Raw genomic sequence first — 27,887 nt, 5'->3', positions numbered from 1 at the left:
TCAGCATTAATTATTATAATTATAATTAAGATACAGCTAAATGTGTAGGTAAAAATACTATAATGACAATGAATGTCTAAATCCTTTATCTAACACTTACTTCTGTTGTATTCATGCTCGGACTCAAGGTCAAGGTTTAAAAACATTGAGTTGTAAAATGATAGTCCTTAAGCTTTTGTATAGAATGTGAAAGAAGATAAATACAACTTTCTCTATTATCTTTTTCGGGATTAGTAGTAAATGTGCAAAATTCAATCAAAACTTAATTTTTAAAATATGGTCTTTAAAAATATGTGAACTGGGTTAAAATATGAATTGATAATGACTTATCTAATTCGCGACCACCATCAATATTTCAAGAAACAATGTTAAATAATATGTATGAGCCAAATATGTTGTTGGAATGTGAGTATGACCTGAAAATACTACATTTAAAAAAATTGATTTTAAAATAAAACCTTCAGCTTTTATATAGCACAGTATCCACACAATTTGCTCAAAGTGCTTAGCATAGGGTCTCATGCCAACAGCAGCACATAACATGTAGGACGAGACATCATGCCTATTAGGCGCTATTACAATTTTTTTTTGACAGAGACAATGCTCTTACCGTACATATTTTACACCTAATTACAGAAAGATAATGCGTGTAAAGAGCCTTTTCAAAAGACTTAACTTTGAGCCACCAAAAGGACTCAAACTAGGGGCCTACAGGTTCAAAGACAAGTGTTATACCACAAGACCGCAAAGCCGTGGATGTAGTCAGGCAGTCAACAATATTCAAAACAGGACATATAAAATTCTAAAATGTAGCAGCACCTACTTGAATTTGTTTCTCTACAGCCTTTGCCACTTTCATGGCCTCCTTGTGTTGAATAATACTAGCCTCCAGATTCGTCTTGATGTGATTTGCCTCCACTCTCAGTTGACCCAACTGGGCTTGTGCCTAAAAATGCAAAGAAAACAATACTAAAAGATATATGTGACCCTCCATCTCAAAGTGGCATTCTGTTGGGATGAACAATGAATTTATAGCCACAAATATGAAATTTGCAGTTACATTTCACTTCCTTATGGTGTAGAATAAATACTATTTCTTGCATTGGAAATAAACTCGAAGTTTGTGTTTCTCGTCATTTTATTTCTGAAATTATTCTTATTCTTCCCGACATAACACCATTTTGAAATGATGAGTCACATATGGGAGTAACATGCACTAGAAAGAATTTTAAACTACAGATCCAGAGGGAGGGAGGTGGGGGGGAGAGGAGGGAGACAAAAAAGGCATTCAAAAGGAAATATCAGGGCGTGGATAGTAAGGGGTTGAGCCAAAATGGCTAGGGCTATTGGTCAGTACTGACTCCCAGGCGCTAGCACATGCGGGTCAGTACTGACGAACAGACGCCAGTGCCTGGAGGTCAGTACTGACCAATAACCTGGTGTCTATTGGTCAGTATTGAACAACAGGTGCCACCGCCCACAGACAACCTCTCTTCGGTCTGTGCCACCGCCCACCATTGATCAGCACTGACGAACATCGGACCTGTTCGTCAGTGCAAAGACCTCTTCGCACTTATTCGTCACTTCCAAAAGTATACCATTTAAAAAAAAAAAAAACAATTAAAATTCCAGGCTCTCGGGCCAACTTATCCGATGGCACACAGTAACACTTGGTCACCTAGATAAGTTTGATTTCTAACGCGTTAGATGCCGTTGGGGCAACGATATGACTCGTTATTTCAAGCCACCGTAAGATTCTATTTTATTTTATGTTGTCCATTCTATTTCTTTGGGTTATTTTGTTTTTATTGTTTTTTTTCCCCGTATATTTTCGTTATAGCTTTATTTAAAGAAAAATAGAGGAAAATGTGTTCTAATATTTCCTGTTACGATTCTTTTATAATACTTTGTCCATTCTATTATACTACTACCACTCACTACTACTACCACTACTGCTACTACCACTACTGCTACTACTACTACTGCTACTACTACTACTACTACTACTACTTATATGTCTTTTATCTTCCATTATTTTCTGGAAGATTCTGTTCCCTGACGCTGACCTTTTCTTATCAATCAGATCACCCCCCTGGGGCACCCTATCCTCTACCCACGCTGACATTTCATTCATACTGCAACCTCAACCACCATTGAGTACAGACGACAAAGTTATTTTTCATTATATTTTATTTGTTTTCCACGTTTATTTGTGTATTGTTGTGTTAATGAAGGGTTTGTCCATTGTCTGTTTTGTTCCCATACGAAGCCTTTCATTTTCACTCTTTCGTTAGTATTTTACGATCACCGGCTTCAGGCAGCCCTTACCGTTTTCTACTTTTCCTGTCTCAGTAAGATGCGAGCAAGCCGAATTTCAAATGACAGGAATGAAGAAAGACGAGACAATGAAAGAGCTTTCACTTTCAGTTCTAGCGCCACGCATCAGTGCAGTGAGCATGCGCGTTGGATGAACCGAAATATAGGGCTTCCAGTTTGGCGTTTCAACACCAAATTTGGTCTTTTTCTCAGGATTGGACAATTTCACTTGTTTAATTAATTGATATATTTATTAAACAAATCTCACGTAAACCGACAAAAAGATTTAGTGAAAACAAGGGCTTCCCTGCGACTAGTATGGGACAGGAAATGCTGATTTATTTGTCGTAGAGCAAGTTATTTTAAAAAATGGCATTTTTCCATAATTTTGGTACCGTCAACGCCCGTGGCCAGGTCAGAACTGACCAATTGGCATCAGTACTAGTAATAGTAATAGTATTAGTCAGTACTGACCCCCAGACGCCGGTGCCTGTTCGTCAGTACTGACCCGCAGGTGCCAGCGCCTGGGGGTCAGTACTGACGAATAGCCACTCCGAGCCAAAATACTGTAGTCAACATTTTGGAACTGTAGTTTGTTGTCTTCAAGATAGGTTGGATTTATTATTAAAGTGACAAATTATGCAGTAAGTACTGGTGTAAGATAAAGATCTGAATGAAAAAGTGCCAGACAAAGTAGAGAGAAAAATACAAGAAAAAAAAAATCAGTCTGCCTCAACTGGAGATCGAACCTCAGACCCCAGTTGACGCAGGATGATTTTTTGGGGATGGCTTTTTTCTTGGATTTTTCTCTCTGCTTGGTCCGGCACTGTTTCACACACACTTTTTCCGTGATCTATTTTGATTTATTAAAATCAAAAAATTAAGGAGCAGGCACCAGTATAAGATAAAGATCTGAACAAGTGTGTATGAAAGGTGTCAGACAAAGCAAGAAAGAAAAATAGAAGAAAAAAAAATATCTAAAAAAAAATCAGTCTACGAGGTAAACTGATTTTTTTGGATGGTTTTTTTCTTGCTTTGTCTGACACCTTTCATACACACTTGTTCAGATCTTTGATTTATTAGATTTGAGAAAAACAGTATGTGGATCTAAAGAAAAAAATGTACAAACAGTCAGACATTCTTCACAAGGTAAAGTTATCTATGGCGTGTGTGTAAAGTGGTGTGTATTCCAGTGCTCAAACAAGCCCAGCACACCGTCTCTACCGACCCTCCCCTTTATTGTTCACATTCAAAATAATATACTAATTTATTTTTAAACTTTGCTCCATATGATGATCTGTTGGAGGAAGAGATAAAACATTGTTAACTATTTCAAACAAACCTATGTTTCAAATGATCATTTAAAAAAAAAAATCATAATTACCTTAGTAAATTTGTTCTCAGCATCCAAAAGGTTTTTTAGGTGTGGCTGCATTTTTCTGTGAATAGAACTGTATTTGTAAATAGCATGGACCCAAATACAAATGGACCTAGCTGGCGCGCTGATACGTCCAACTAAATTTGGCTCAAAGTCTGGGTGTTTAATGAAATACTTGAGACCGTCAAACATAGTTTTTGGGATGTTGTCTTTGTCGTAGAAAATCATTTCCTGGAAAAAGCTCACGTCTGAAATTAGCATCTTAGCATCCTCCCATCTGTAAAAGAAGCAAAAAAGATTTATTAATTTTATTTTTCTACTAAAAAAAAATTGAGCTTTTATATAGAGCAATATCCACTAAATGTGCTCAAAGCGCTTTACAAGGGGTCCTTGACCAACAGCAACATGTAACATGTAGAACAAAACACGACGCGTGTTAGGCGATATTATATTTTTTTTTCTGACAGAGACAATGCTGTCAACAGCCAGGTACTCATTTTACACCTGAGTACAGTGAGAGAATGTGAGTAAAGAGCCTTTTCCAAGGACTCTACTATGCACTGAAGGCTCGAACCCAGGACCAATCCGAAAGCGAGTGTCATACCACAAGACCATATAGCCGCACAATACATTCTACTATATTTGCTTTAACACTTTCCTTATCAACCATTGGAAAAAATTGTCACATTTGTTACGATATAGCCAACATTTTTCTCAATCTGATTTCTTTTGTACATTGTTATAGTTATAGACATTTAACACTGTTGTGGAGCTCATTTATCTTTTTTTAAAATACATATTAATAGCGAGACCTCACTGCTTTTGTGTTTGAGTAGAAAAAATAGGTTGGGTGTGAAGTTTTGGGGGAAATCTTGAAAATGGTTGGTAAGGAGAGAGGTAAAGGCATAAGAAAAAAAGTCGAATCAGTGACTCCTCCACATGCAGCATAATAATAGCCCAAGTTTCTGGTCTTTATCATTTTTTTTCCTTTAGTTTATTTTATATATTCTTCCTTCTATCATCTTTCATCAGATTATTAAGTTTGATAAACTCATTAGCCTTTTCTGTGGTTATAAATGTTTTTAAAAAGATATAGTCCTACTGACTCAAATTGGTATTCAATCGGGGTGACCCAGATTCAAAAGGTCAAATTTAAAGTGAAACCTGCTACACTTCGTCTTTTGTGTCTTATTCATCATTTATTCTGTTGACAATCCTTCAGAGCCATCATCCAGCCCATGGGGCCAGAGTTTATCCAAGTTCCTATAGCTTGAAACGGATTACTGCAAGTGCTTGCTACCCTTTGAATAGAACGCTAGTCTTTCTCACAAAGTACTTTCTGCCAAATCTAACAGACCCAGCTAACCAATCACTTGCTGGGTTGACAGGGGAGGGGGTCAAACACTTACGTCTGTGGCTTGTTGAATAGCAGGCAAATGGCGTTCATTACAAAAATAACGCTGATAGGGGGATCTCTATAGCTTTTTAATTCTGCTATGTCGTGGACAGTCAGGCTATTCAGAGCTAGGGACGCTGCCTCATAGATGGGGTTCACCTGTAAAGACAAAAAAAAAATAGATAGGATAAATAGCAAATAGTTCATTATGGGGACCTGGGTCAGTGGTTAGATTGTTTTTTGTTTTTTGTTTTTAAGGGTTTTACGGCGCTTGCAACACATTAAGGTCATATCAGCGCAAGTAAAAAAGGAAGAAAATGGGATAGTGAAAAGTTCTAGAATTACAATTAAAGCACCCAAGAAAAGGTAAGACAAAGGGGAATTGGTTCAAATAGGAAACAGATGCAGATTCCAAGAGCATACTATCAGTGTACTTGGTTTAAGATCACCTAAAAGTCTCATCCAGACACAAGCACAGGTCCCAACTAAGAGGGATACACTCAAATGTTTACAAATGATATATAACACGTAAAAAAAAATAATACAGTTCATAACAGAGAGATGATTTACAAGGAAAAAAATATCATCTCCCAAAACTCTAACTTTACATTTGACTGTCTCCCTCCCAGCTAGGGTATCCAGCCAGGGCCAGGACAAAACTAAGTAATCTCATTCCAAGACAAAGACAGAAAGCAATTGGAAAACAGACACAGGGTGATAGAAGACATAGAAAGTACCTCCCTGCCCCCTATGGGAGGTCAGGAACCCCACCCAGAGTGGTTAGATTGTGCCTCACCTAAATCTGAAGGCATCCTTGTATTTGTGATTGTTATGAGGCTTGACATGGTTTATTATTAATTCATGTATTATTATTTGCCATGGCTTTGCCATCAGTACTGCTACTACTGATACAACTACTACAACTACTGCTGCTGCTATTACTACTACTACCACTATTACTACTACCACGACTACTACTACTACTTCTACTACTACTACTACTACTACTACTACTACTACTACTACTACTACTACTACTACTACTACTACTACTACTACTACTACTACTACTACTACTGTTACTACCACCATTATAACAAGTTAAACAACTACCGAATTTTTGATGTCCATACCTTATCCAGCTCTGTCTGTGCTGACTGTCTCAATCTTTCCAACGGTCCCTGTAATTGGATGATCTTCTCTTCCTGGGCCTTGCATTTGTCTAAGGCCTGAAATCAACATATGTATTTTACTCAGTTTTTCATTAAAATTCAGCACATTTCAACTATGTATACTATCAACTGAGACAAAGCAAAAGAGATAGGCAAATCGGTAGATAAGTATGGCCTATAGCCTATACATAGTGCGGCCATGTGGTCTTGTGGTATGATACTCGTTTTCGGATTGGAAGACTCTGGGTTCAAACCTAGCTCGGTGCACAGTTGAGTCCTTGGAAAAGGCTCTTTATTCACATTCTCTCACTGTACTCAGATGTAAAATGAGTACCTGGCTGTTAACAGCCTTGTCTCTGTCGGAAAAAAATTGGAACATTGCCAAACAGGCGTCATGTCTCATTCTCCATGTTATGTGTTGCAGTTCATCAGGAACCCTTTGTAAAGCGCTTTGAACACATTTATTGGATATTGCGCTATATAAAATCTCAAGTCTTTTTTTAGCCCTGAAATAATATTATTTAAGATGCTACAAAATCGAACTTATAATAAAAAAATAAGAAAATTGTCCTAAATTTTTATGTTTTTCCAAATATATTGCAAACACTGCTGCTTAAAACTTGAATAAATAAATATCAATAGTCAAATGAAATGGAAGCTTCAATTTAATTAACAAAGAAAGATGACACGGAAGTTTTGGGTTCCCCCTTTGTCAACTAAACATGATGAATTCATTGTGTTTTGTTGACAAATAGTTAAGTCCATTACATCTGTCTTCGTTAATTAAATTGAAGTTTCCACTTAATTTGACTATTGTTATTTATGTTTTACTGAAAGCAGTGAGTGAAATTTTTGTAATTTGTGTAATTTCTAAAAGTGATTTTTGACATCAGGTTCATCATGTTATAAAACAGGCAGTGGGTCACAGAATTATTGAGCAGACTTATTTTGACAGCGTTTCACTCCATAACAATAATAACAGGGAATTAACTCCATATTCCTATTCTCATAGCGCAATGAGTTGTAAGTGAGCATTTTCTCTGTCTAAATTTTTTTTTAAATATAATAGTGTCTAACAGGCCTCGTCTGTGTCTCGTCTTAAGAGTCAAGTGTTGCTGTTGGCTTGAGACCTCTAGTAAATCATTTTAGCACAGTCAGTGATATTGCACTACATAAGAGCTAAAGTTCTTTTGCCCTCTATTATTTTTTTATAGATGATAAACATACCATAGTTTGTCTATTGCATATCTTATGCCCAGGTATAAAGAGAATTATAAGTAACACAGAAACCTGCAATGAGATTGGCATTGCTTACCACAATGTACTCTTGTTTGTGAGTCTCCACTTGTGTTATTAGGTCCTTGATGTGTCCTGAGGCTGAATTACGATGGGGCTCCAATTTCGAAACCTCTCGCTTGAACTCTGCAATGCTTCCAAAAGCCTCATTTATTTTACTAAGTGCTTGCTCAAACTTGACACTCTTAATCTGAAAAGAATAAATTTACAACCATGTCAAGCACTTTGAAATGGAAAGCACTATCTATACAAATTATTATTATAATTATTATTATTATTAATCATCATCATCATCATCATCATCATCATCATCATCATCATCATCGTCATCGTCATCATCATCATCATCGTCATCGTCATCATCGTCATCGTCATCGTCATCATCATTATCGTCATCATCGTCATCATCATCATCATCATCATCATCATCATCATCATCATCATCATCATCATCATAAAGAAGAAAATCCATGTGCTCATTGGTATTGATGTTGCCGCTATAGTTATCTTTGCTTTCTATGTCATTCTTAAAAAACAAATAAGTAAATGCTTTACAAATCTTCCATCGCAGAGTGTGCATTTGTGTTGGTATCTGTTATTCTTTACATATGTGTTTGTTTCTGCCTTGCACGCATGTGTGAAAAGTCAATCTTTATCTCAGATGATCAAAACAACACGTAATATGTTTAAATATTTAAATACACCAAAAATTAATTTTAAATGCAAAAGTGGCAGCCTTTGCTAACGATAAAAGCTTTATACAACTCAAAGAAAAAGATACAAAATCAGTGTAAAGGATACAAAAACTGCACGTCAACACAAACAAAACAGACATGACACTACTGTTATTAAGGAAATGTTTTGTTTTGTTTGTTTTTAAGGGTTTTACGGCGCTTGCAACACATTTAGGTTATATCAGCGCCAGTAAAAAGGAAGAAAATGGGATAGTAAAAAGTTCTAGAATTACAATTAAAGCACCCAAGAGAAAGTAAGACGAAGGGGAACTGGGAACAAATAGGGATCAGATGTAGATTCCAAGAGCATACCACCAATGTACTTAGTTTGAGATCACCTATCAGTCTCATCAGGACACAAGCACAAAATCCAATAAAGAGGAATACACTCAAATGCTTACATTATACATTAAAAATAAATATAATAATGCATAACAGAGAGATGATTTACAAGGAAAAAAATATCATCTCTCAAAATAATAACTATGCATTTGACTGTTTCCCTCCCAGCCAGGGCCAGGACAGAACCAAGTAATCTCATTCCAAGACAAAGACAGAAAGCATGTCGGAAAACAGACATAAGGGGATAGAAGACATAGTATGGGCCCCCCTACCCGCTATGGGAGGTCAGGATCCCAACCCAGTTAAGGAAATGTGATGAATAGCGGGCCCAAAATGGTTGAAACATTGAAAGGGGAAGATCCACAATAAACAAATTGGTATTGTATCTGTTTATATTAACATTATCCTGACTAACTACAGCAAAATCATCACATTTGTTACGATAATTTTCTTCATCTAAAAATATGAGGATATTTTTTAGTTTTTTTGTTATGGCTTTTCAAATTTTATACTCTATTGTCAAGATTATTTTTATGAACAGAATTATGTATAACACCTACCTACTGCCTTTGAGATTCGGTAAAGAAAATATATCTCTGTCTTGGTTGTGCATGATAATTTAGGAAAATCATTACAATGGTTGTGAAGGGGAGAGTTAAGAAATAATATCTAAAGCTGGCACTTACTTATATGATAATCAAAATGAAATTTACCTGCTCTCTTTTCACCAAGAATGCTGAGATTATCTTGAACAAATGAACAAACTCTAAAAACGTCAAAGGAGTGAAGAACCTCATTGCTTCTTTCTGGTGGCAGAATTGTCTCTCAACAGCCGCTTTAGCTGACAGGTGGATGTAAGCCATGGCATTGGATGCAGTCTCAATCTGCTCCAGCTTCTTTATTGGACTCCAGGGAACGGATATCTTGAAGAAGAAAAAAGTGAAAATAAAACTTAACCCTCTCCTTACAACTATAGGAAAATCGTCACATTCGTTACGATAAAAACAACCTTTTTCATATTCAAGTTTCTTTTGTACATCATAAAAATGTTAAGAAAATGAACAGTGTGTTGTAGCGCATGTTTTGCTAAAGAAATTATTTATCGCAAGAATTTTACTACTATTGTGTTTGAGTGATAAAAAATCTATTTTTGTGTTAGTTGGGTGTGAAGTTTTGGGGAAAATCCTGAAAATAGCTGGTAAGGAGAGGGTTAATCAACATATCAAGCATGGGGATCCCGTTAACTCGGTAGAACACTCATTTCACACAAAAAGGAACAGAATGTCTATCCTGGGTAAAGTTGATATTTTTTCTGATCCCCCTGACCAACTCAGTAGTGATTGGGGTAGCTGGATCTATTAGATCTGACAGAAATTACTTTGTGATAGACTAGCTTCCTGTTCAAAGGGTAGCAAGCAATGGCTTTTGTCCGATTGACACTATAGAAACGGGGATAAACTCTGGCTCCATGGGCCCAATGGTTCTGAAGGACTACTGTTACATATCAAGAATGCTTTGTTATCTCATTATGCAATGAAAATTATTGGCAAACACGAATCTCCTACAAATCCCGAATTGGATTGAACATGTACCCAATAAGATTATAATGCCAAAGTTCTATAACATTTTATTATCTTAGGAAATCAGCTAACCGAAATGCGTTTGAAATCAAAGGAGAAAAGTGTGTTAGAATTAAACTACAGATACAATGATTACAAAGCTTCTTATTCTCTTTAATCATTGAAAAAGAAATTAAAAACATAACTGCCAACAAGCTTCAAATAGCTTCAAGGTCCAGAGTTCTATGTAGTCTAGGATGAGTCTCAAATTACAAAGTACTATATCTTTACCATCATCATAACCACCCCACAATTTTCGTCAATACTATCATCTTCATCATCATTGTCATCATCATCATCATCATCATCATCATCATCATCATCAAGATGATGATGATAATAATAATACTAAGGAGGGAGAGAAGAAGAAGAAGAAGAAGAAGAAGAAGAAGAAGAAGAAGAAGAAGAAGAAGAAGAAGAAGAAGAAGACGAAGAAGAAGAAGAAGAAGAAGAAGAAGAAGAAGAAGAAGAAGAAGAAGAAGAAGAAAAACAAGAAGAAGGAAAACAAGAAGAAAGAAGGAAAACAAAAGAAATAGCCAACTCACTCCATATCGGTGGTCCTCCAGCCACGCCCTTGCCACGCACGAGAGAGACTTGAAGCTCCAGGGCAAGTACAGGTCGATACTAAAACTGTTTTTGATCAATCCAGGATTATTACCAAGTTTAGAATGAAGTGCATGGAAATCCGTTGAAAAACTATTTCCTGGGGGAAAAAAAACAAACCCAAAGGTAATGAAAATTAAATTATTTTTATTCGCATGTAAAAGGACCCAAACGGATGAAACTTGAGAAATTTCACAGTTATGAGAAATTTACTTGTCAATTGGAAAGCATTTGTAGCATAATTATTGTGATACAGAGTCAAAGAGTCACATAATTATTGTGATACAGAGTCAAAGAGTCACATAATTATTGTGATACAGAGTCACATAATTATTGTGATACAGAGTCACATAATTATTGTGATACAGAGTCACATAATTATAGTGATACAGAGTCACATAATTATAGTGATACAGAGTCACATAATTATTGTGATACAGAGTCACATAATTATTGTGATACAGAGTCACATAATTATTGGGATACAGAGTCACATAATTATTGTGATACAGAGTCACATAATTATTGGGATAAAGAGTCACATAATTATTGGGATACAGAGTCACATTATTATTGTGGTATAGGGTCATAACCCAACACTATCCCACGCCTAAAAATATCGCGTCTATCTTCAGAACTGAAGCTGCAACTGATTGGATTGGATTGGAAATGTGACCCATCGCCTCAAAATGGTATAATGTGGGAAAGATGATGATGTCAAAAGGTAGAAATCGAGTAAAAATAAGAATAATAAGAAATTTGAAAGTTTAGTCAAGGTTCTCATTGCAATGCTACCAAATGGTGACTGTTTGGTTTATGTTTTGTTTTGTTTTCTTTGTTTTTTCACAATATAACATTAAATCAGCAAGATTAAGTTGTGAAAGTGTAGAAATTTGTTTCCTTTTGATCTTATGAACAGCTGCCGATCTGTAATTCTCATCACTTTAATACTAAATTTACTTTACGGTGTTCTATTGATCCTGACATAATACCGTTTTGAGGTAGTGAATCACGTGAAATATGCAATTTAATACTATAAGCTTAAAGTGCCTTCATGAGCCAGTTTAAATGAAACAAAATTATAGAAAGTAAAACAATGCATAAAACGTACACTGATTTGGCCTTTGACTTCATCAGGCAACAGACAAGACATCAGATAATGGCAAGAGAAAGAGAGAGAGAGAGAGAGAGAGAGAGAGAGAGAGAGAGAGAGCAGAGAGAGAGAGAGCAGAGAGAGAGAGAGCAGAGAGAGAGAGAGAGAGAGAGAGAGAGAGAGAAGAGAGAGAGAGAGAGAGAGAGAGAGAGCAGAGAGAGAGAGAGAGAGAGAGAGAGAGAGGCGGGGGAGAAGGAGATGAAATGTAAATCAAAAGCGGGCACAGTCAAGTATGGTTGTAAAAAATAAGTTGAATTTTTATACTGGAAGACAAATCTGTATCAATAAGGGTATTTATGTCTCTATGTCTTTGTTCTCACCTTTGTAGTTGAGACAGACGATGACGTGAAGATTCTGACGTATTCTCTTGACAAACCTGTCAAAGGCTTGTTCTATCTTGTCCACTTTCTTGGTCTGCACACCTCCTGGCATCATTTGACCCACAATATCTTGAACCTCATCCTCAGAATATAAACCCGGAGAAGTACCTGTCAATGCGAAGAAATCAGAGGTAAGGAAAACGGAAATTAATGACAATCCATGCAATAAAACACCAACTCAACTTGTTTATTTCTTGTCTGTTAAAAATTATGTTATTTTGTTATTTAAAGGTTTTACGGCGCTTGCAACACATTAAGGTTATATCAGTGCCAGTAAAAAGGAAGAAAATGGGACAGTAAAAAGGTATAGAATTCGAATTAAAGCAACCCAAAAAAAAGGTAAGACAAAATGGGAATTGGTTCAAATAGGAAACAGATGTAGATTCCAAGAGCACACTATCAAAGTACTTAGTTTGAGATCACCTAAAAGTCTCATCCAGACACAAGCACAGGTCCCAACTAAGAGGAATACACTCAAATGTTTACCAATCATATAATATAATATATAAACTAAACATAATACAATGCATAACAGAGAGATGATTTACAAGGAAAAAATATCATCTCCCAAAACTATAACTATACATTCGACTGTTTCCCTCTCAACCAAGGACTCCAACCAAAGTCAGGGAAAAACCAAGCAATCTCATTCCAAGACAAAGACAGAAAGCAATTGGAAAACAGACAAGAGGGGATAGAAGACATAGAAAGTACCTCCCTGCCCGCTATGGGAGGTTAGATCCCCACCCAGTGTCTGTTAAAAACTGTCCAATAATACTAATAATGTTAAAATACAGGCAAGGAGGTTTGAGTATTGTCAATTCTGATGGTAAAATAGTATCGAAAATAGACCAAAACGAGTATTTTTATTTTTAAACCAAGTAAGTACATAAATATATGTCAGATTTTAATTACATAGTCAGGTCATTTCCACATGGATTACTTTCCATAGCCATGTAGCCAATAAAGATTGATCTTATCCTTGTGTCTGCTCTGTATATATATATATATATATATATATATATATATATATATATATATATATATATATATATCTATATATATATATATATTACTTCTTAAATGTACTAATTTTCCACTCAAGTTATCGAAAAGAATGAATAGTCTCATTGGATCTACAATTGTAACCCATCGCCTCAAAATAAAAAGTAATGAACAATTATGAATATAACAGCTTTGAAAAAAAAAATTCTTTAAGCCAAACACGGAATGTTTTGGGCTTAAAGCCCTTCTTCAGTCAATGACAAAAACAAAAAACAATACATCACTTGAAATTCAGACAGATTGCAGGAAAGTATTAGGCACATGTTAAAATAGAAATGTGAAATAATAAGGGGGCTTTTGTCACGTTCAGAATCTATAGCTATATCCATTGCTCTCAATAAATCACATAAACTTAATCAAAGTGACAAATTAAGGAGTGTAAGATATATATCTGGAAAAAAAAGTGTATGAAACAGTGCAAGTCAAAAAAAAAGAGAGAGAAACTTTTTCAGATAAACCTAATCCAAGTTTTATATTTTTTACTATTAATTCAGTTTTCAGCATCTACAAGTCACCATCACATAAGACCTTTTTGATGCGGCAGGTCACATTTAATTTGTTTAATTCAATTCTAGATCCACCTACACACTTAAATAATTCAGCGTTATAGTATTGAAACAATCTATGAAATTATAGAATTGAAGTGTTATATTTATCAAAACAATCTATCAAGAAAGTAGACAAACAACATTTAATTTTACCTATGTGGTGTAACTTTATTATATTATTAACGGTAGCACATCTCTCTAATAATCAGGTTCGATCCCCAGTCTAGACAGGTTGACTTTTTGCAATTTTGTTTTCTTGTAATTTTTCTTTGTTGCGTTGTCTAGCACTGTTTCATACACACTTTTTCATATCTTTAGCATTTTGCTTACCCCCTGCCATGATGGCGCTGACATCCTGAAGACATTCATCCCCTAAGTCTTCATGGATGAGTAAGACAGTGGGTTTGCCCTGAATGCCTGCATGGTTACACGCCAACTTGATGTGCTTGTGAACGATGTGTAGATTGTGGTGTGCCAGCGATACAGGCTTGGGCTCGTAAACTTTGCTATGGGCGACAAATGCTGCCAAACGTGCTAAAGTTGCTCGGCCTGTACAGTAGCTCATTCCAAGAAGTAATGCATGACCTTTGGGGAAAGCCTATTAGAATTCAATGAAGATAAAAATTAATACTTATCATGATATATATTTCTATTCGTTCACATTCTATTGTATGTAATATTTCGTGAAACATTATCGGTTATGGTGACGTCACCGTTTTTTTTTCAAGAATTACTAGGCTGTGTAATAAACTATATATCATAATATACTCATACCATTTTAATGGTACCACAATGCCAAATGAAAATTAATCAAAGAACAAAAAATAATTAATTAAAATAGAAATTAAAAAATATTTTTAAAATATATTTCAACCTACCAAAATATGTGACTAGACGTCTCAAAACGGTATTATGTCAAAATGAACATGAAGCTTAAAATTAAATTTGAGTTAAAATCAAAATCTTCAATGAAATGAGTGAATTTTCTTTCTTTGACTTCAAAAAGAATAAATTTCATAAGTAACACTTTTATGACCTTGTAGTCAATTTCTTTATCTAGATCATTCTGACATAATACCATTTGGAGACATATGTTATCATATCAAGGAGTTGAATCTATTTATTCCTACATAAAACAGTATTATTATTCAAGCTTTAATATGTAAATGATAATTAATGTCAGAGATAAATTCTTACCAAAACTCTACTCAGCCTTGCAGCATGCCTAACTGCCTCAGTGAAGAAAACAAGGTCAAGCTTTTGAGACGTCCCTTCATTGTATTTGGAAAGACATGTCTGCAATGCATCAGACAACAGCTCGACTCCGTTTTCTGTGTATCCTGTTGGTTTTGAAAGAAATTCAAAACTAATTTAAAAATCGAAGTCAAAGGGTTGATTTTCAAATAATATATTATAATATAAAGTAGAATGACCACTTTTATAAGGTTATGAAGCTGGAGTTAACCTTATCACTTAACCTTAGACATAACAATGGAGGCGATCTATAGTATTTTTTCGTTTGCTCTGGGTCAATGGTCAAAATGCAAAATGTTCTAAAGTTGGTCTATATAATAAAAGTGTTCAGTGTTTGAAATATCCAGCAAAATTACAATAGGTAATTTTTTTTCAGCTTGACCTATGATTATGTTTACAACTTTCATAAATAACAATGTGAAATTGAATGTAAGCTTCAATTTAATATACAAAAACAAATAAAACGGACGTTTCGGGCTTTCCCTTTATCAACAAAACAGGATGAATGAAACACTACATATGTCTGTATTGCTTCATTCATCCTGTTTTGTTGATAAAGGGGAAACCTAAAACATCCATTTTATCTGTTTTCGTATACTAAATTGAAGCTTACATTCAATTTCACATTGTTATTTATTTCTTCGAGCTTCTTGCAGCAACATTTACATTACCCAACTTTCATAAAGAAAGCAGCGTGTTAACGTTTATAAAGGAATGTCCGATTTTTGGACAGTAACAAATCATGTGACCAATGATCCGGTTGGACAAAAACCTGAATATAGGTCCCTCCCATTGTTTTCTACTTATAAGATAGGATTCTCGCCTGTCAAAAAGAACGATATGATACAATTTGTTTTTTCGGTTGAGGATACCTTATTATATTATCCACAGACTAGTGTAGATTTAAAATGATTTTATACTTTCAAAAAAGTGGTGTAAAATAACAGGTAAACGATAACCATATACTTTATGAGTTCCATGATATCCAGTTTAAAGAAAAATAGTTATTGAAGAAAAATACTCTTAAACTTTTTTTGTTTTAATTTTTCAAGCGAGAATATTGGACATCATTTGTTTTGGATTCAAACTATCAGAAACATATCAATTTATTTACCCAATATATAAATTACACACACAAAAAAGGAAGAAAGGACAAAAATGACAAACAATATTTTGAAACACTAGAAACAGAATTGTACATGTTTCATGCAGAAAACACCAAAATACCAGTTTAATTCAATATTTTGTATCTGTAAATCTCAGACTATAGAAAAATAATTGGAGGGGTTGCAAGTGTCTTCCAATATTTCGTGCATATTCACAAAGAACAAACATGATATGGTGAATTACATCATGATGACCAAATTATTCTATTCATGAGCTTGGTATTTATTTTCTTTATTTTAAAACCAAAAAAATTGATTACAGTTCAACCTCGTTATATTGCCTTATTTCAAACCTTGGCAAAGTTGGCGGTATAATAAATAGAGCAATTGTGAATTCAATCTTAATACAGTCCAGCCTCATCGTAAAGCTGGTGATCAGTGAGGTTGGCGTGTTATATGGTATAGCAAGGTCTCACTTTGCAGGTGGAGCTGGGAGTTCTTCAAGGAATTGTTTTCCAAACTGAACTTAACAGCTTCAATAAAATACAAAATAAATTGAGGGCACGTAAAGTGGTTAAAAATTCTTTGCTAACGACAATACTTATATAAACATTGAAATGATCACAAGGGGGGGGGGGGGGGAGAAAAAGTTTGAACTCTTAAGCAGTTTAAAATATCTACTAAAAGTTTCAAGTATAAGTATATTCTATTTTTCAATGAAGGTGTTAAATCAATAACAATCAAAATCAAAATTGTAAAATGATAAGAGGATATTTGGAACAAGGAGAAATGTCTGTTTTAAAAAATGAAATTTAAGTCTGTCTTGATTACATTTTTGCTGTGATTTTTTTTTGGGAGACAATTACCACATGAGTCGTGATCATATCGATATATGTAACTCATGGCCTAAAACAGTATTATGTTGGGGTGACACAGATACCAAAAAGGGATTTTATGGTTAAAATGATCAGAAATGTAAAATATTAATTTTTGTCAATTTTAAAAAAATCAGATTGTTTCTCCTCGTTCAATTTTAAACATTTAAGTTACCCCGACATAATGTTTTGAGGGAGCAATTAATTTGGAAGGATGTGAAACCAGTAGTTACAAAACACCAACATATAACCCCCCAATAAAAGAGTTGTGAGCATAAAATTATTGAATTCTAGTGAAACACGTCTCAACAATACAGTTTCCAAAAAAAAAAAACATAGTTGAACCAAATGTACATAGTTCAATTTATATAACTTACAATAGGAAATAAATTGCACCTTACGGCATGACTGAAGAATAAACAATGCAATCAGAATAATTATAAAAATGAGATCTCCTCTAAACAAAATGAAATCATGTTCAGAATGAGACAAGGAGCAAACATAAACGGAAGATTTCTTAAAAAGTGTACTATGACAAACAGCCATCCCAAACAAAGACCACATCTTTTCATACCAAGAATGAATGAAAAAATTATGGAATAAAATATAAGCACATAATCTTATTTAAGCACCACGACATAATCAAAATAAACCATTACAAGCAAATTGTTGGATTAGACATTTAGAGTAGTTGACAAAAAAAAGCATTCAAAAATGTTGGCATTCTGGAGTCATTGTCAGAATTGTTGGTTCAAATAGATAAGTGTAAATAGGCTGCCATGTCATTCTTTGACACAAAAAATGCATCGACTTGACACCACCTCCTCATCAACAATCAAAATTCAGAAATATTTTTTTTCTTTCACACCATAATATTACTTTCTCTTCATCTTGTCTCCTCTTAAAATAAAATTATTCGTATGTAAATAAAGAATTTTAAAAGAGAAAAGAAAAACAGCGTTAATATTATTGTGTGTTGTGCTTTCCGTAATCTTTCGTTTTCATTTTCTTTAATCAGATCCTTCTACATGAGGGGCAAAAAAAAAAAAAAGAAAGAAACAAATAACGTTAACATCATTGTGTGTTGTATTACGAGAGATTAAGGTAATCTTCGTTTTCATTTTCTTTAATCAGATCCTTCTACATGAGAGGAAAAAAAAAAAAGAAACAAATAACGTTAACATCATTGTGTGTTGTGTTACTAGAGCTTCAGGAAATCTTCGTGTTCATTTTCTTTAATCAGATCCTACTACATGAGAGGCAAACAAAAAATAAATAAATTAAGAACTTCAAAAATCAAAGAAAACAATATTGTTGGAATTTTAAAAAATAATAACTATGATAATAAATAGCCCGTACACCAAAATTATATTACTTATCACTATGTATTCCATTCTCACCTTTTTCAGTGGGTAACCCCATGATCTCAGTATGACAAGCCATGTAATATTTGCTGAAGATGAATCCACAAAGGCTGGCATTGTTCCCTTTCACCTGAAAATACAAATTCAAAATCCATTCGTCTTAAAAGGAAATTGAGTTATCTAGATGCTTAAAAATGATGTTTAAAGTTTAACTTGTAATAAATAAAACTTAAAATGACTTTTATGTCTTTAATTTTTAGAATATTAAATTTCTGAATCCTTTTTCTTCATTATTATTATAATTATTAATATTATTATTATTATTATCATTATCATTATCATTATTATTATTATTATTATTATTATATTATTTTTATTATCAATATCATCAATATTATAATTTTATTATTTCATTATTTTAACAAATCTCTCGGCATCCTTTACCTCCTCAATGGACACTAGGGGTCCATAGTAAGCTTCATGTTCCTTGTCTGCAATGAGCCCAGCTTTAAATGTCACCCCTCTTTTAGCAGCTCTCGAGCCATGCCGTTTTGCACGAGGGGTACCTGCGGCTCCTCCACCACTCGCTGTTGATAAAGAGGGTAAAAATTTGAATAAACCTTAAAGAGATACACTAAAGTTATCGTGGTTATTGTGTTGGAAACTGACATTTTAAAAATTCCCTATATTATTTATGAGATAGAACAATTAAACAGTAAATTGATGGTAATTTTGGTTATGCTTCTTGTTTGGTTTTGTGTGTGTGTGTGTGTGTGTGTGTGTGTGTGTGTGTGTGTGTGTGTGTGTACGTGTGGGTGATTTCTTCATTTTTCATTTCACTCATGATTTTTAATTACTATTTATATACTTGTTCATTCATTGATTGGCCTTGTTTTTGTTTCTATTTTTTGTGTATTTGTGTGTGTGTGGGTTGTTTTGGGGTTTCTTTTCATTATTCAATTTATTCTTGTAATTTTTAATATTCATTTATTTGTTCTTTGATTAATTTATTTATTTATTTATCTCCGAAAGAAATTGGGGATTGTTTGATTGTGTTCTTTGGTTGTTAACGTTTTCTCTATTTTCATTTAAATATTTTAAGACTACTTCTTAAAAGCATTATAAAAGGCATTACAATAGGGTGACATTTTATAAAACTTGAGCTTGTATTATTTACATTATTCCATTACAAAATTTCAATAAATAAAGTCGCCATAGTAAATTTTACAGCTCTCATTTTACATAAAAAGGCTCAGAGACACTTTACAATGTTGTGATAGCTTTGTGACTAAAACAACATATCTAACCATAATATTGTTTACTATTAACACAAGTACAGAGATTGAATACAGTATATCAAAAGATAAGAACTCAGTGTAAAATATAAATATTAAAACGCTGAAAGGTGGAATGTCACAATTTTCTAACAAAATATTAAAACGTTTTTTTAAAAAGAAAGAAAATAAAATGACACACAGAGGCTAGCATAACTTACTTACGCTGGATCAAACCTATCCACTAATTTTTCTACCTACCAGCACTCGACCGTCCTGAGGCAAAGCCTGAGAGACCGAGTCTCTCCAGGGTGGCTTCCCTTTCCAAAGTATCAGCAAGACCTTCTGGTGAGTGATTAGGGGATTCTAGTGCAGTGGATGAGGAAACAAAGTCATCACAGCAAAGAAAAAAAAATGAAAGAAACGTGCAGAAAAATGTGACTAAACTAATAAAATAAAAGTGATAGTGTATTCAGTACTCTATAAAAACAAACCTTTACACTGTTTTGCAAAAGCTGTGTTTTTAAATTTTGGCTATAAATTATTTACTTCATAAATTGATGAGTTAAGATAACACTCGACCTGTCAAAAAGTCTTCTTTCAAGTCTCAAGTTATAGATTTGGTCACGATGGCAGATCAAAAATCGGCGACAATCGTTTGATCTTTTGGCATCTCATTTTTGGAATTCTCTCCCCCAGTACATTAGAAAGGCTAACTCATTAACAGCCTTCAAATCTTAATTAAAAACTTACCTTTTTAACTCATGATTTCTATTTTGTAAATAAAGTTTAGCCTACCATGTGTGTAAATTTGTAGTCTATTCGCTCTGTAATTAACTGAAATTGCTATGTTTTAATTTTTCATATTATTTTTCATTTACTTAATGAATCTAAAGCGAATAGAACTAGTTGAAATGGAGGGAAGGAACTAAACAAATGTCATTTATTATTATTATTACTATTATTATTATTATTGTTATTATCATTATTATTATCATTATTATCATTATTATTATCATTATCATCATCATTATTATTATTATTATTATTATTATTATTATTATTATTATTATTATTATTATTATTATTGTTATTATTACTAGTGGAGAACCCGCAATATTTGCAGGGAAATGAAGACTATTATGAATAGGCAGTCATTTATTTTAACTATTATACTATTGTGTTGTTTTCATTATCATAGGCCGAGACAAATCTTTTGAGCCATCAACGATCAAAATCAGTCTGTAGGTGCGAGCAAATGATTCTGGCAACAGGGCGGCCAGATGATGATTAACATTATCAAATGACCTATCATTATGAATCATTATGCCCTAACAGATTTTTCTAAATAATCAATAGAGTCAACGGGTGATAAAATTACCCTTAATTTAGAAAAGGTTTGCAAGTTACTTGTATATCAATCTGTGAAATAGAATTTCTTAATTTTTAGATTTGCCAGTAATTCTGTGTTTGTTTGGGAAAATTTAACATTGGCTGTAAGAAACAATTTCGACCCCCATTTTTATTATTTTAAAGAAAAGATTATTATTATTGTCTTAATCGATCGATATATAAAGTAGAAAAGACTATTATTATTGTCTTAATGAGTCGATATATAATGTAAAATTTTCTGACCAAAATGAAGGGAAAAAAACTGTCATTTTCTAGCAGCACAGGATTCCTCGATAAATTAAGCCAAATCAACGGTATGGCCCAAATTCGTTATATTGTCTAAAATTATGCTCAATGAGAAAGCTCTTTAGTCTTTGTCATAAAAAGAGCAAATGAGATGTCCGGACTATGAAGAAATAATCTGTTAGCGATATCTTAAGTTGGATTGGGTTACCTGATTCATGATTCAGAAGTAAATATATATGATAATAATGTAAAGTATTACTTTAAACGTACATTCTAAATATATGAATTATGATGAAAAGATGTCTAAAGTAAAAGTGTATAATTAATATTAAACAAAGGTTGTCAATTTATTGCCAGTGGTGTTAAAGTGAAAAAAAAATAAAAGAAAGAATTTAAAGGGTCTGAGAGAGTATTTTATTGTATAAAAACATTGGGATTTTGAATATCCCGGAGTGTGACAACTGTAAATAAATTTACTGAATCTTGGACAAACAATTTGGTTATTGCTACTTAAGTGGTGTATTTAATTTTTCTTTGATAATTCAGATAGATAATTAAGTCTTTAACAGATGATAATATATAATAAATAATCCATCAAAATAGGAAAATAAGTCAGATGAGGCTAACATAGAGATAAGTGAATGGATTAGAGAAGATAATAGATTGATCTAATGCTCATGAATGTTGAAGAAGACTGTGAAAAAATGCAAAATTTATATAGAAAATGTACATACATATTTTCTAGCAAAATTTATTTTATCTACATTATAGAGAAGCAAAGAAATTGAGCAATATTTAGTGTTTGAAACAAAACATGTTTAAGAAAATACTCATCAGGCAAAAGAAATGAGAGGAATATCCTATTTACCTAATAAATAAATCTTTTTTTAAAATCAAGGATACGTTAAAGATTTTAAAGTCTTCATCCCAGTACCTATATAAAGCTTCGATCTCTCATTATAAATTATTGATGTGAAGCATATTATATTAAATGATAATTGTGGAACAAATTTTTAAGTTTTCTTAGACAAGGTAGATCATAATGAGCCAAGTGCACAAGGACATCAAAAGTGATGCTAAGCTGCTAAAAGCTGTGGGCTTTAAAAGTCAATTAACAAAAATGAGCATAACAATGTCCAAAAAGAACAAAATACCGATCACAGCCTGCCATTAACAAAAACAATTAAAACAATGTATTATTGTTTTTGTTAATGGCTGAAGAAAGGTTTTGAGCCCGAAACGTAACGTGTTTGGTGTATTTTTATTTTTCTGTTATATAATTCATTTGTGTTCATTACCAAGGACAACAATGAAACATACAATTCATATGATCCACGATTATGAGTACTGCTTATCTTAAACATATTTCTAGGAGTAAATGTACAAAACTGAAGAAAAGGAAAAATATCGTTACAGTAGTACTCTCACTACTTGTAAAAACATGTTTTGAACAATGTGGAAAACAAGCAAATAAATGCTAAAGAAGGGTTCAAATATAGAAAACAGAATAGCCATACTACATCTATTGACAAATCTATTTCTTCTTGCCTTTTATTTGTACACAAAAATGCAAGACTATCAACTACAAACTTACCATCCCTACTTTTCTTTTTATTTCTCTTTTTCTTATTTTTTGCTGAAAAATGATTCAATAATTCGCCAATTATAATTTTTCTTTTCGATTAATAAGAAGAAAGAAAATTGCATTATGCCAGTCACATGTGTCGTTGAGAGAAAAGAGCAACATCAACGATAAATAAAAGTACGGATTGTTTGTGTATTTTTTAAGTGTTATTTTTCCACTTTAGGAAGCATTAAAAAGGATTCTTAAATTTGACAGAGAATGTTTTTAAAAAGGAGAGATAAAGGAGTAAAACTTGCTTGAAGCAAAACAAAAGAGTTTGAAAAAATGGGTGGGGTAGCTCATGAACAATAATAACTAAAATATTAAATAAAAAAAAAAAAACAAGAAACAACAATAAGATAAATAAACGTTGGGATTTGGGTTTGGATCTGGTAGATAAGTCACAAGGTATGGCACTATGAGTGCCCATTACCAAAACTACATAAAATTGAGAATCATATAAATTCTGATTTTATATATATTCCGACCTAAAAAAAAAACAGAAACCATTTTAGTTGCCTGATAATGTTTTGAATTTGTTTAAACTATTAGGAGCTTACATTGATTGAAATAAGCAACGCATATTTAACATAAACAAAAACCTATGCCTATTCGTTCTTCTCTTCAAATAAAACTGGTGGATTTCAACTTGTTAAATCCTACTTTAACATCTAAATGCACATTGACCAGTAGCAGAAAGAAAACATGAGGTGAGCTTAGGATAGGCTCTGAGATTAATTAGAGTAGAACAGAACAATATTGATCGAACGAAAAATAAAGATATTAAATGTACAGATTACACAGCAATTAAATTTATCCTTTTTTTAAAGTAAGTTCTTTCTTGATCTTGCGATATTTTTCGAAACAATAGTAATTGGACAGGAAGTCTATCTCAACCAGCTACTCATTCAAAGATGGGAAGACAGGAACGGGGGGGGGGGGAGTGTCTGAGTAACGGGGAAAGAAACCCAGTGTGTATGTTATTTTGAATGCTACCAATTAAACACGCCCCTCTTCATCTTGCCAGGCGTATCTCTAAAGAATTCAAGAAGCTGTCAATTGGAAGTCCTAAACATAAAAAATTGCCCAAAAATTGTAAATAAAATGCTGACACCTTATACCAAGAATTAGAAATCAAATGTCATGAAAGGAAAATTCTGGTAATAAGAAAGAGATGTGACTTGATAAAATGATTCAGCATTGAAAAATACACATCAACTTGTGTGTTAGCTAGGAATTAAAAATTAATATGATTAACATGAAACTCAGTGCGACACATCATATCGAACATTCAACTTGCCACCAATTAATTTATTTCATTGTTAAAAGAATCAACAAAATGAAAACATTGACAAATGAAGGGTTTGGGTGGGAAAACAGTGAATAAAGTGGGCAGGGGACCACACTTGAAATGGCATAAGTTACCTAAAGCAGGAGCACTTGGTTCAATAGAAACTTTCGGAATGGGAATATCTCCCAGCTCTGTTAAAGATGGTATACATAGAGGACATTGTTATAGTAATAGATAACTTTTTGGTAGCGGATGATTCATAAATGGGATAATTAATTTAAGTTGACATAACCTGAAAATGGAAATTAGAACCATAACATAGAGACCTTATCTATGACATTCAAGTCCTAAGTGGATCTTGGGTCAGACCAGGAGTCACAAACTTCGTACAACTTTTTCACCATTGTTAATCTGGGGAGACATGATAAGACCTCTTCTCCCATCCTTCAAGGTTCTACGTTGAGTATTACCATTTTAATTGTTTTTGTTGTTGACTGAATACGGGTTTTGACTCCAAAATGTTCTGTGTTAAGTTGGGTTTATTTTTAAAGTTGTATTCAACCTCATTATGTTCCCAGCATAACTTTTAAGGTCTTTCAGGTTTGAAATGAAAGACAGGAAAACCTTCCGCTCTCAAAAGAATGAATCTCATCAAATGATGTCCAACAATTTAGCTGGCCTTACAACTAGTCATCTTTATCTGCGTATATAACTCATTTGTAAAGTGCTTTGAGCACGTTTAGTGTACATTGCGCTATATAAATGCTAATATTTTTTTTAATTTCTAAAAAAAAAACAACCCTCAATTTATTTATTCTCTTAAAACTTAGAGACGAGATAAATATACCCAGGTTAAACTTAAGTGAATTTCTTTATTATTATCTGTAGCACATTAAATTGATGTACGACCTCGGTCATGAGAAGATGATCATATCATTTTGTACATCAAACAAATCATTAATTTTTTTATTTTTTCTGAAATATGATGGAAAAATTTGTTAACTACCTCAAATGACTCAAATTATTGTCGTTGTTGACCTATTTCTTATTTTATAGCTAAGTAAAAGCAAAAACATGTCAAGTGTTCAACTTATTAAAACATATTAATTGAAATGTATTTATAATTAAAATGCCCAGTTTAAACAAACATATAAATGCTTTATTGTGGGTAAAAAAAAATTCAACTTGACGTGGGTTTCTCATCTTAAAAAGAATAATTTACCAGATGTGCTCTCATAAGTCTCAGTCTCTGAGGAACTTGAGCTCTCAGTGCTGGAATCACTGGAGTCAGAATCATCCGATTCATCAGAATCTTTGCCTGTTGTTGTCTTGGTCTCCATTGCAGTTGTAGCCCCATCATCAACTTCTGTTTCTTCTTCGTTGATGTCGTCTTTGCAATAGGATGGAATAAATGATATCATTTCATTGGAATTATCTAGATACTTGTATATAAAACAGATAATATGTATATATATATATATATATATATATATATATATATATATATATATTTATATATCATATGTAACTCATCATGTCAATCAGGTAATTAGACTGTCTATGCGGCCTTGTGGTACGACATTTTCCTTCGGTCTGAAAGGTTCAGGGTTTGAGTCCCACTCTGAGTCCTTGAGTCCTAGCACATAATTGAGTCCTTAGAAAAGGCTCTCTACTCACATCCTCTCATTGTACTCGGGTGTAAAATGAGTAGCTGACCATTAACAGCTTTGTCTCCATTGTAATATAGCTTAATAGGTGTAATGTCACGTCCTTAAAGTTACGTATTGCTATTGGCTAGGGACTCCTCGGAAATGCTCATGTTTTTTCATGTCAAATAAGTAGATATGGAAAATTGAGCTTTAAGTAAAAATACTCAGAATTGAGAAATTCAGGTTTTTAGATGTTAGGCAAACAAAACTCTTATCAGAGATAGCATTCGTTTTAACTCAACGTTTATGAATAAAGCTTAAAATATGATTTTAAGGCAGGCAGCAGGTTCATCTTGACACAATACCGTTTTGATACAATTGGTAACATAATTTAACCAATGTCATTCATAAGATCACGTTTAAGAAGCATATTCCATATCTCTATAGTTATGGACACAGTTTTAATCAAACTGGCTGTTGCTCCCAGAGGGGGTAAGTCGAATCAAATATTCAAGGAGAAATTGATTATCAAACAAACTTTAAAAATTAAAATGTTTAAAGAGATGCAGAATATAAATCAGTTGCTGTCAAATTGAATACAATATCATCCAACATAATTCTTTGCTCTTGAATGATTTGGGGGGGGGGGAGATAAAACGTAAACGATATGAGTATTTTTAAAAAATTGGATGGTTCTAACCAAATTCTGTATCCCTTCCTCCTGTAGTTATGGACATAGAGCTTTTATCCAACTGGCTGTTGCTGTCAGAGGGAGATGTCGAATCAGATACAGTGTGATTGGTGGCGCCTTCTGTTGTAGCTGTCTGGGCGGAAGTGGCTCCAGTCCTACAAGACCGTGTTTCAGTTTGAGCAGAGCTGTTGAGCAAAAAAGGGAAAAAGAAGAAGAAAAATTCTTTGTTGAAAAGGAAAATGTGGCAAATTTTGGTTTCATAATCAGAAAAAGATTTTTGTTTTCATTGCCTTTAGGGGATTATTCAAAAATAATATTCAACATTTTTTAGTCAACTAATTATAAAAGAGATTTATCGGTATCTCTATCTGTGTAATCGATTTACCTGCGTTGTGTTGTAGCAACCGATGCAGTGCCAAGTCTACTAGAACCTGGAGCTTCAAGCTCTCCTCTCTGTGCTGAAAGTCGAGAAGTTCCCCTCTCCCCTAATTCCAGTTTTTCCAACATTTCTTCATCTTCTGTCTTTTCTTTATCTGTGTCTTCACCTTCTTCATCATTCGCAATAATTGGTGGAGGTGAGACAAGTCTTGCTCTCTGTCCTTTCTGTAAATGATGAAAGCACAGAGAAAGACGACAATATTTTGTAACAATTATATAAATAAATTTTGTGGAAACATTTTTACCACAGTTTGTGTCTGCTTATTCTTATAAAATGTACCGCAAGATGGAATAACTTTGCCCAAAGTTTAGTTTGCCTCTTTTGATTCAAACTAATTCAATCATACTCAATTTTGTTGTAATACTCCAATCCAATGCAATCCACAATGTTGTAGCTTCAGTGCTGAAGACAGATGCAACATTTGTGTGATGTGCGATTGTGTTAGGTTATGGCTCTACTTCTACTGATAGAAGAGTTGGTGTCTCTTTAGCAGAAATTACTTCAACAAAACAGCGATCACACCTATTCATTAGAAGTTATTTCTTCTTTGCATTTTTTTATTTGAGATGAACTAGGATAAATATGTTGAAAGTACAAACATTAATAAAAGCAAAACAAATCCCCGTCACAGTATTTCCAAGAGCAGATAGACATTCAAATAAATTTTTCTTAGAAATAAA

At 33.4% G+C, this 27,887-nt stretch overlaps 1 protein-coding gene across 7 annotated transcripts in view; it reads right to left on the bottom strand.

Annotated features, from left to right (window-relative positions):
- LOC144965812 (dynein heavy chain domain-containing protein 1-like) overlaps positions 1 to 27,887 on the bottom strand; it is a 120,423-nt gene that overhangs the window by 22,567 nt on the left and 69,969 nt on the right. For 3 of the 7 annotated variants that reach the window (XM_078901554.1, XM_078901557.1, XM_078901556.1), the window contains 17 exons: positions 27,154 to 27,371; positions 26,778 to 26,953; positions 25,651 to 25,818; positions 24,563 to 24,619; positions 20,137 to 20,241; positions 19,046 to 19,188; positions 18,638 to 18,731; positions 15,200 to 15,342; positions 14,333 to 14,600; positions 12,330 to 12,497; positions 10,799 to 10,956; positions 9,348 to 9,557; positions 7,578 to 7,748; positions 6,224 to 6,319; positions 5,104 to 5,249; positions 3,701 to 3,971; positions 824 to 946 (listed from right to left, as the gene is read on the bottom strand). In XM_078901554.1, coding sequence (XP_078757680.1) covers positions 824 to 946; positions 3,701 to 3,971; positions 5,104 to 5,249; positions 6,224 to 6,319; positions 7,578 to 7,748; positions 9,348 to 9,557; positions 10,799 to 10,956; positions 12,330 to 12,497; positions 14,333 to 14,600; positions 15,200 to 15,342; positions 18,638 to 18,731; positions 19,046 to 19,188; positions 20,137 to 20,241; positions 24,563 to 24,619; positions 25,651 to 25,818; positions 26,778 to 26,953; positions 27,154 to 27,371 — 2,715 coding nt within the window. Of the gene's footprint in view, positions 1 to 823; positions 947 to 3,700; positions 3,972 to 5,103; positions 5,250 to 6,223; positions 6,320 to 7,577; positions 7,749 to 9,347; positions 9,558 to 10,798; positions 10,957 to 12,329; positions 12,498 to 14,332; positions 14,601 to 15,199; positions 15,343 to 18,637; positions 18,732 to 19,045; positions 19,189 to 20,136; positions 20,242 to 23,107; positions 23,150 to 24,562; positions 24,620 to 25,650; positions 25,819 to 26,777; positions 26,954 to 27,153; positions 27,372 to 27,887 lie in introns of all 7 variants that reach the window. The other 4 variants (XM_078901555.1, XM_078901559.1, XM_078901560.1 and 1 more) reach the window with 4 other exon arrangements.

Source organism: Berghia stephanieae, chromosome 2, assembly GCF_034508935.2.
Source record: "Berghia stephanieae isolate SIO BIC M18660-M18661 chromosome 2, UCSD_Bste_1.3, whole genome shotgun sequence".
Classification (NCBI taxonomy): domain Eukaryota; kingdom Metazoa; phylum Mollusca; class Gastropoda; order Nudibranchia; family Aeolidiidae; genus Berghia; species Berghia stephanieae.
This window is presented reverse-complemented; position numbering and strand designations above follow the sequence as displayed.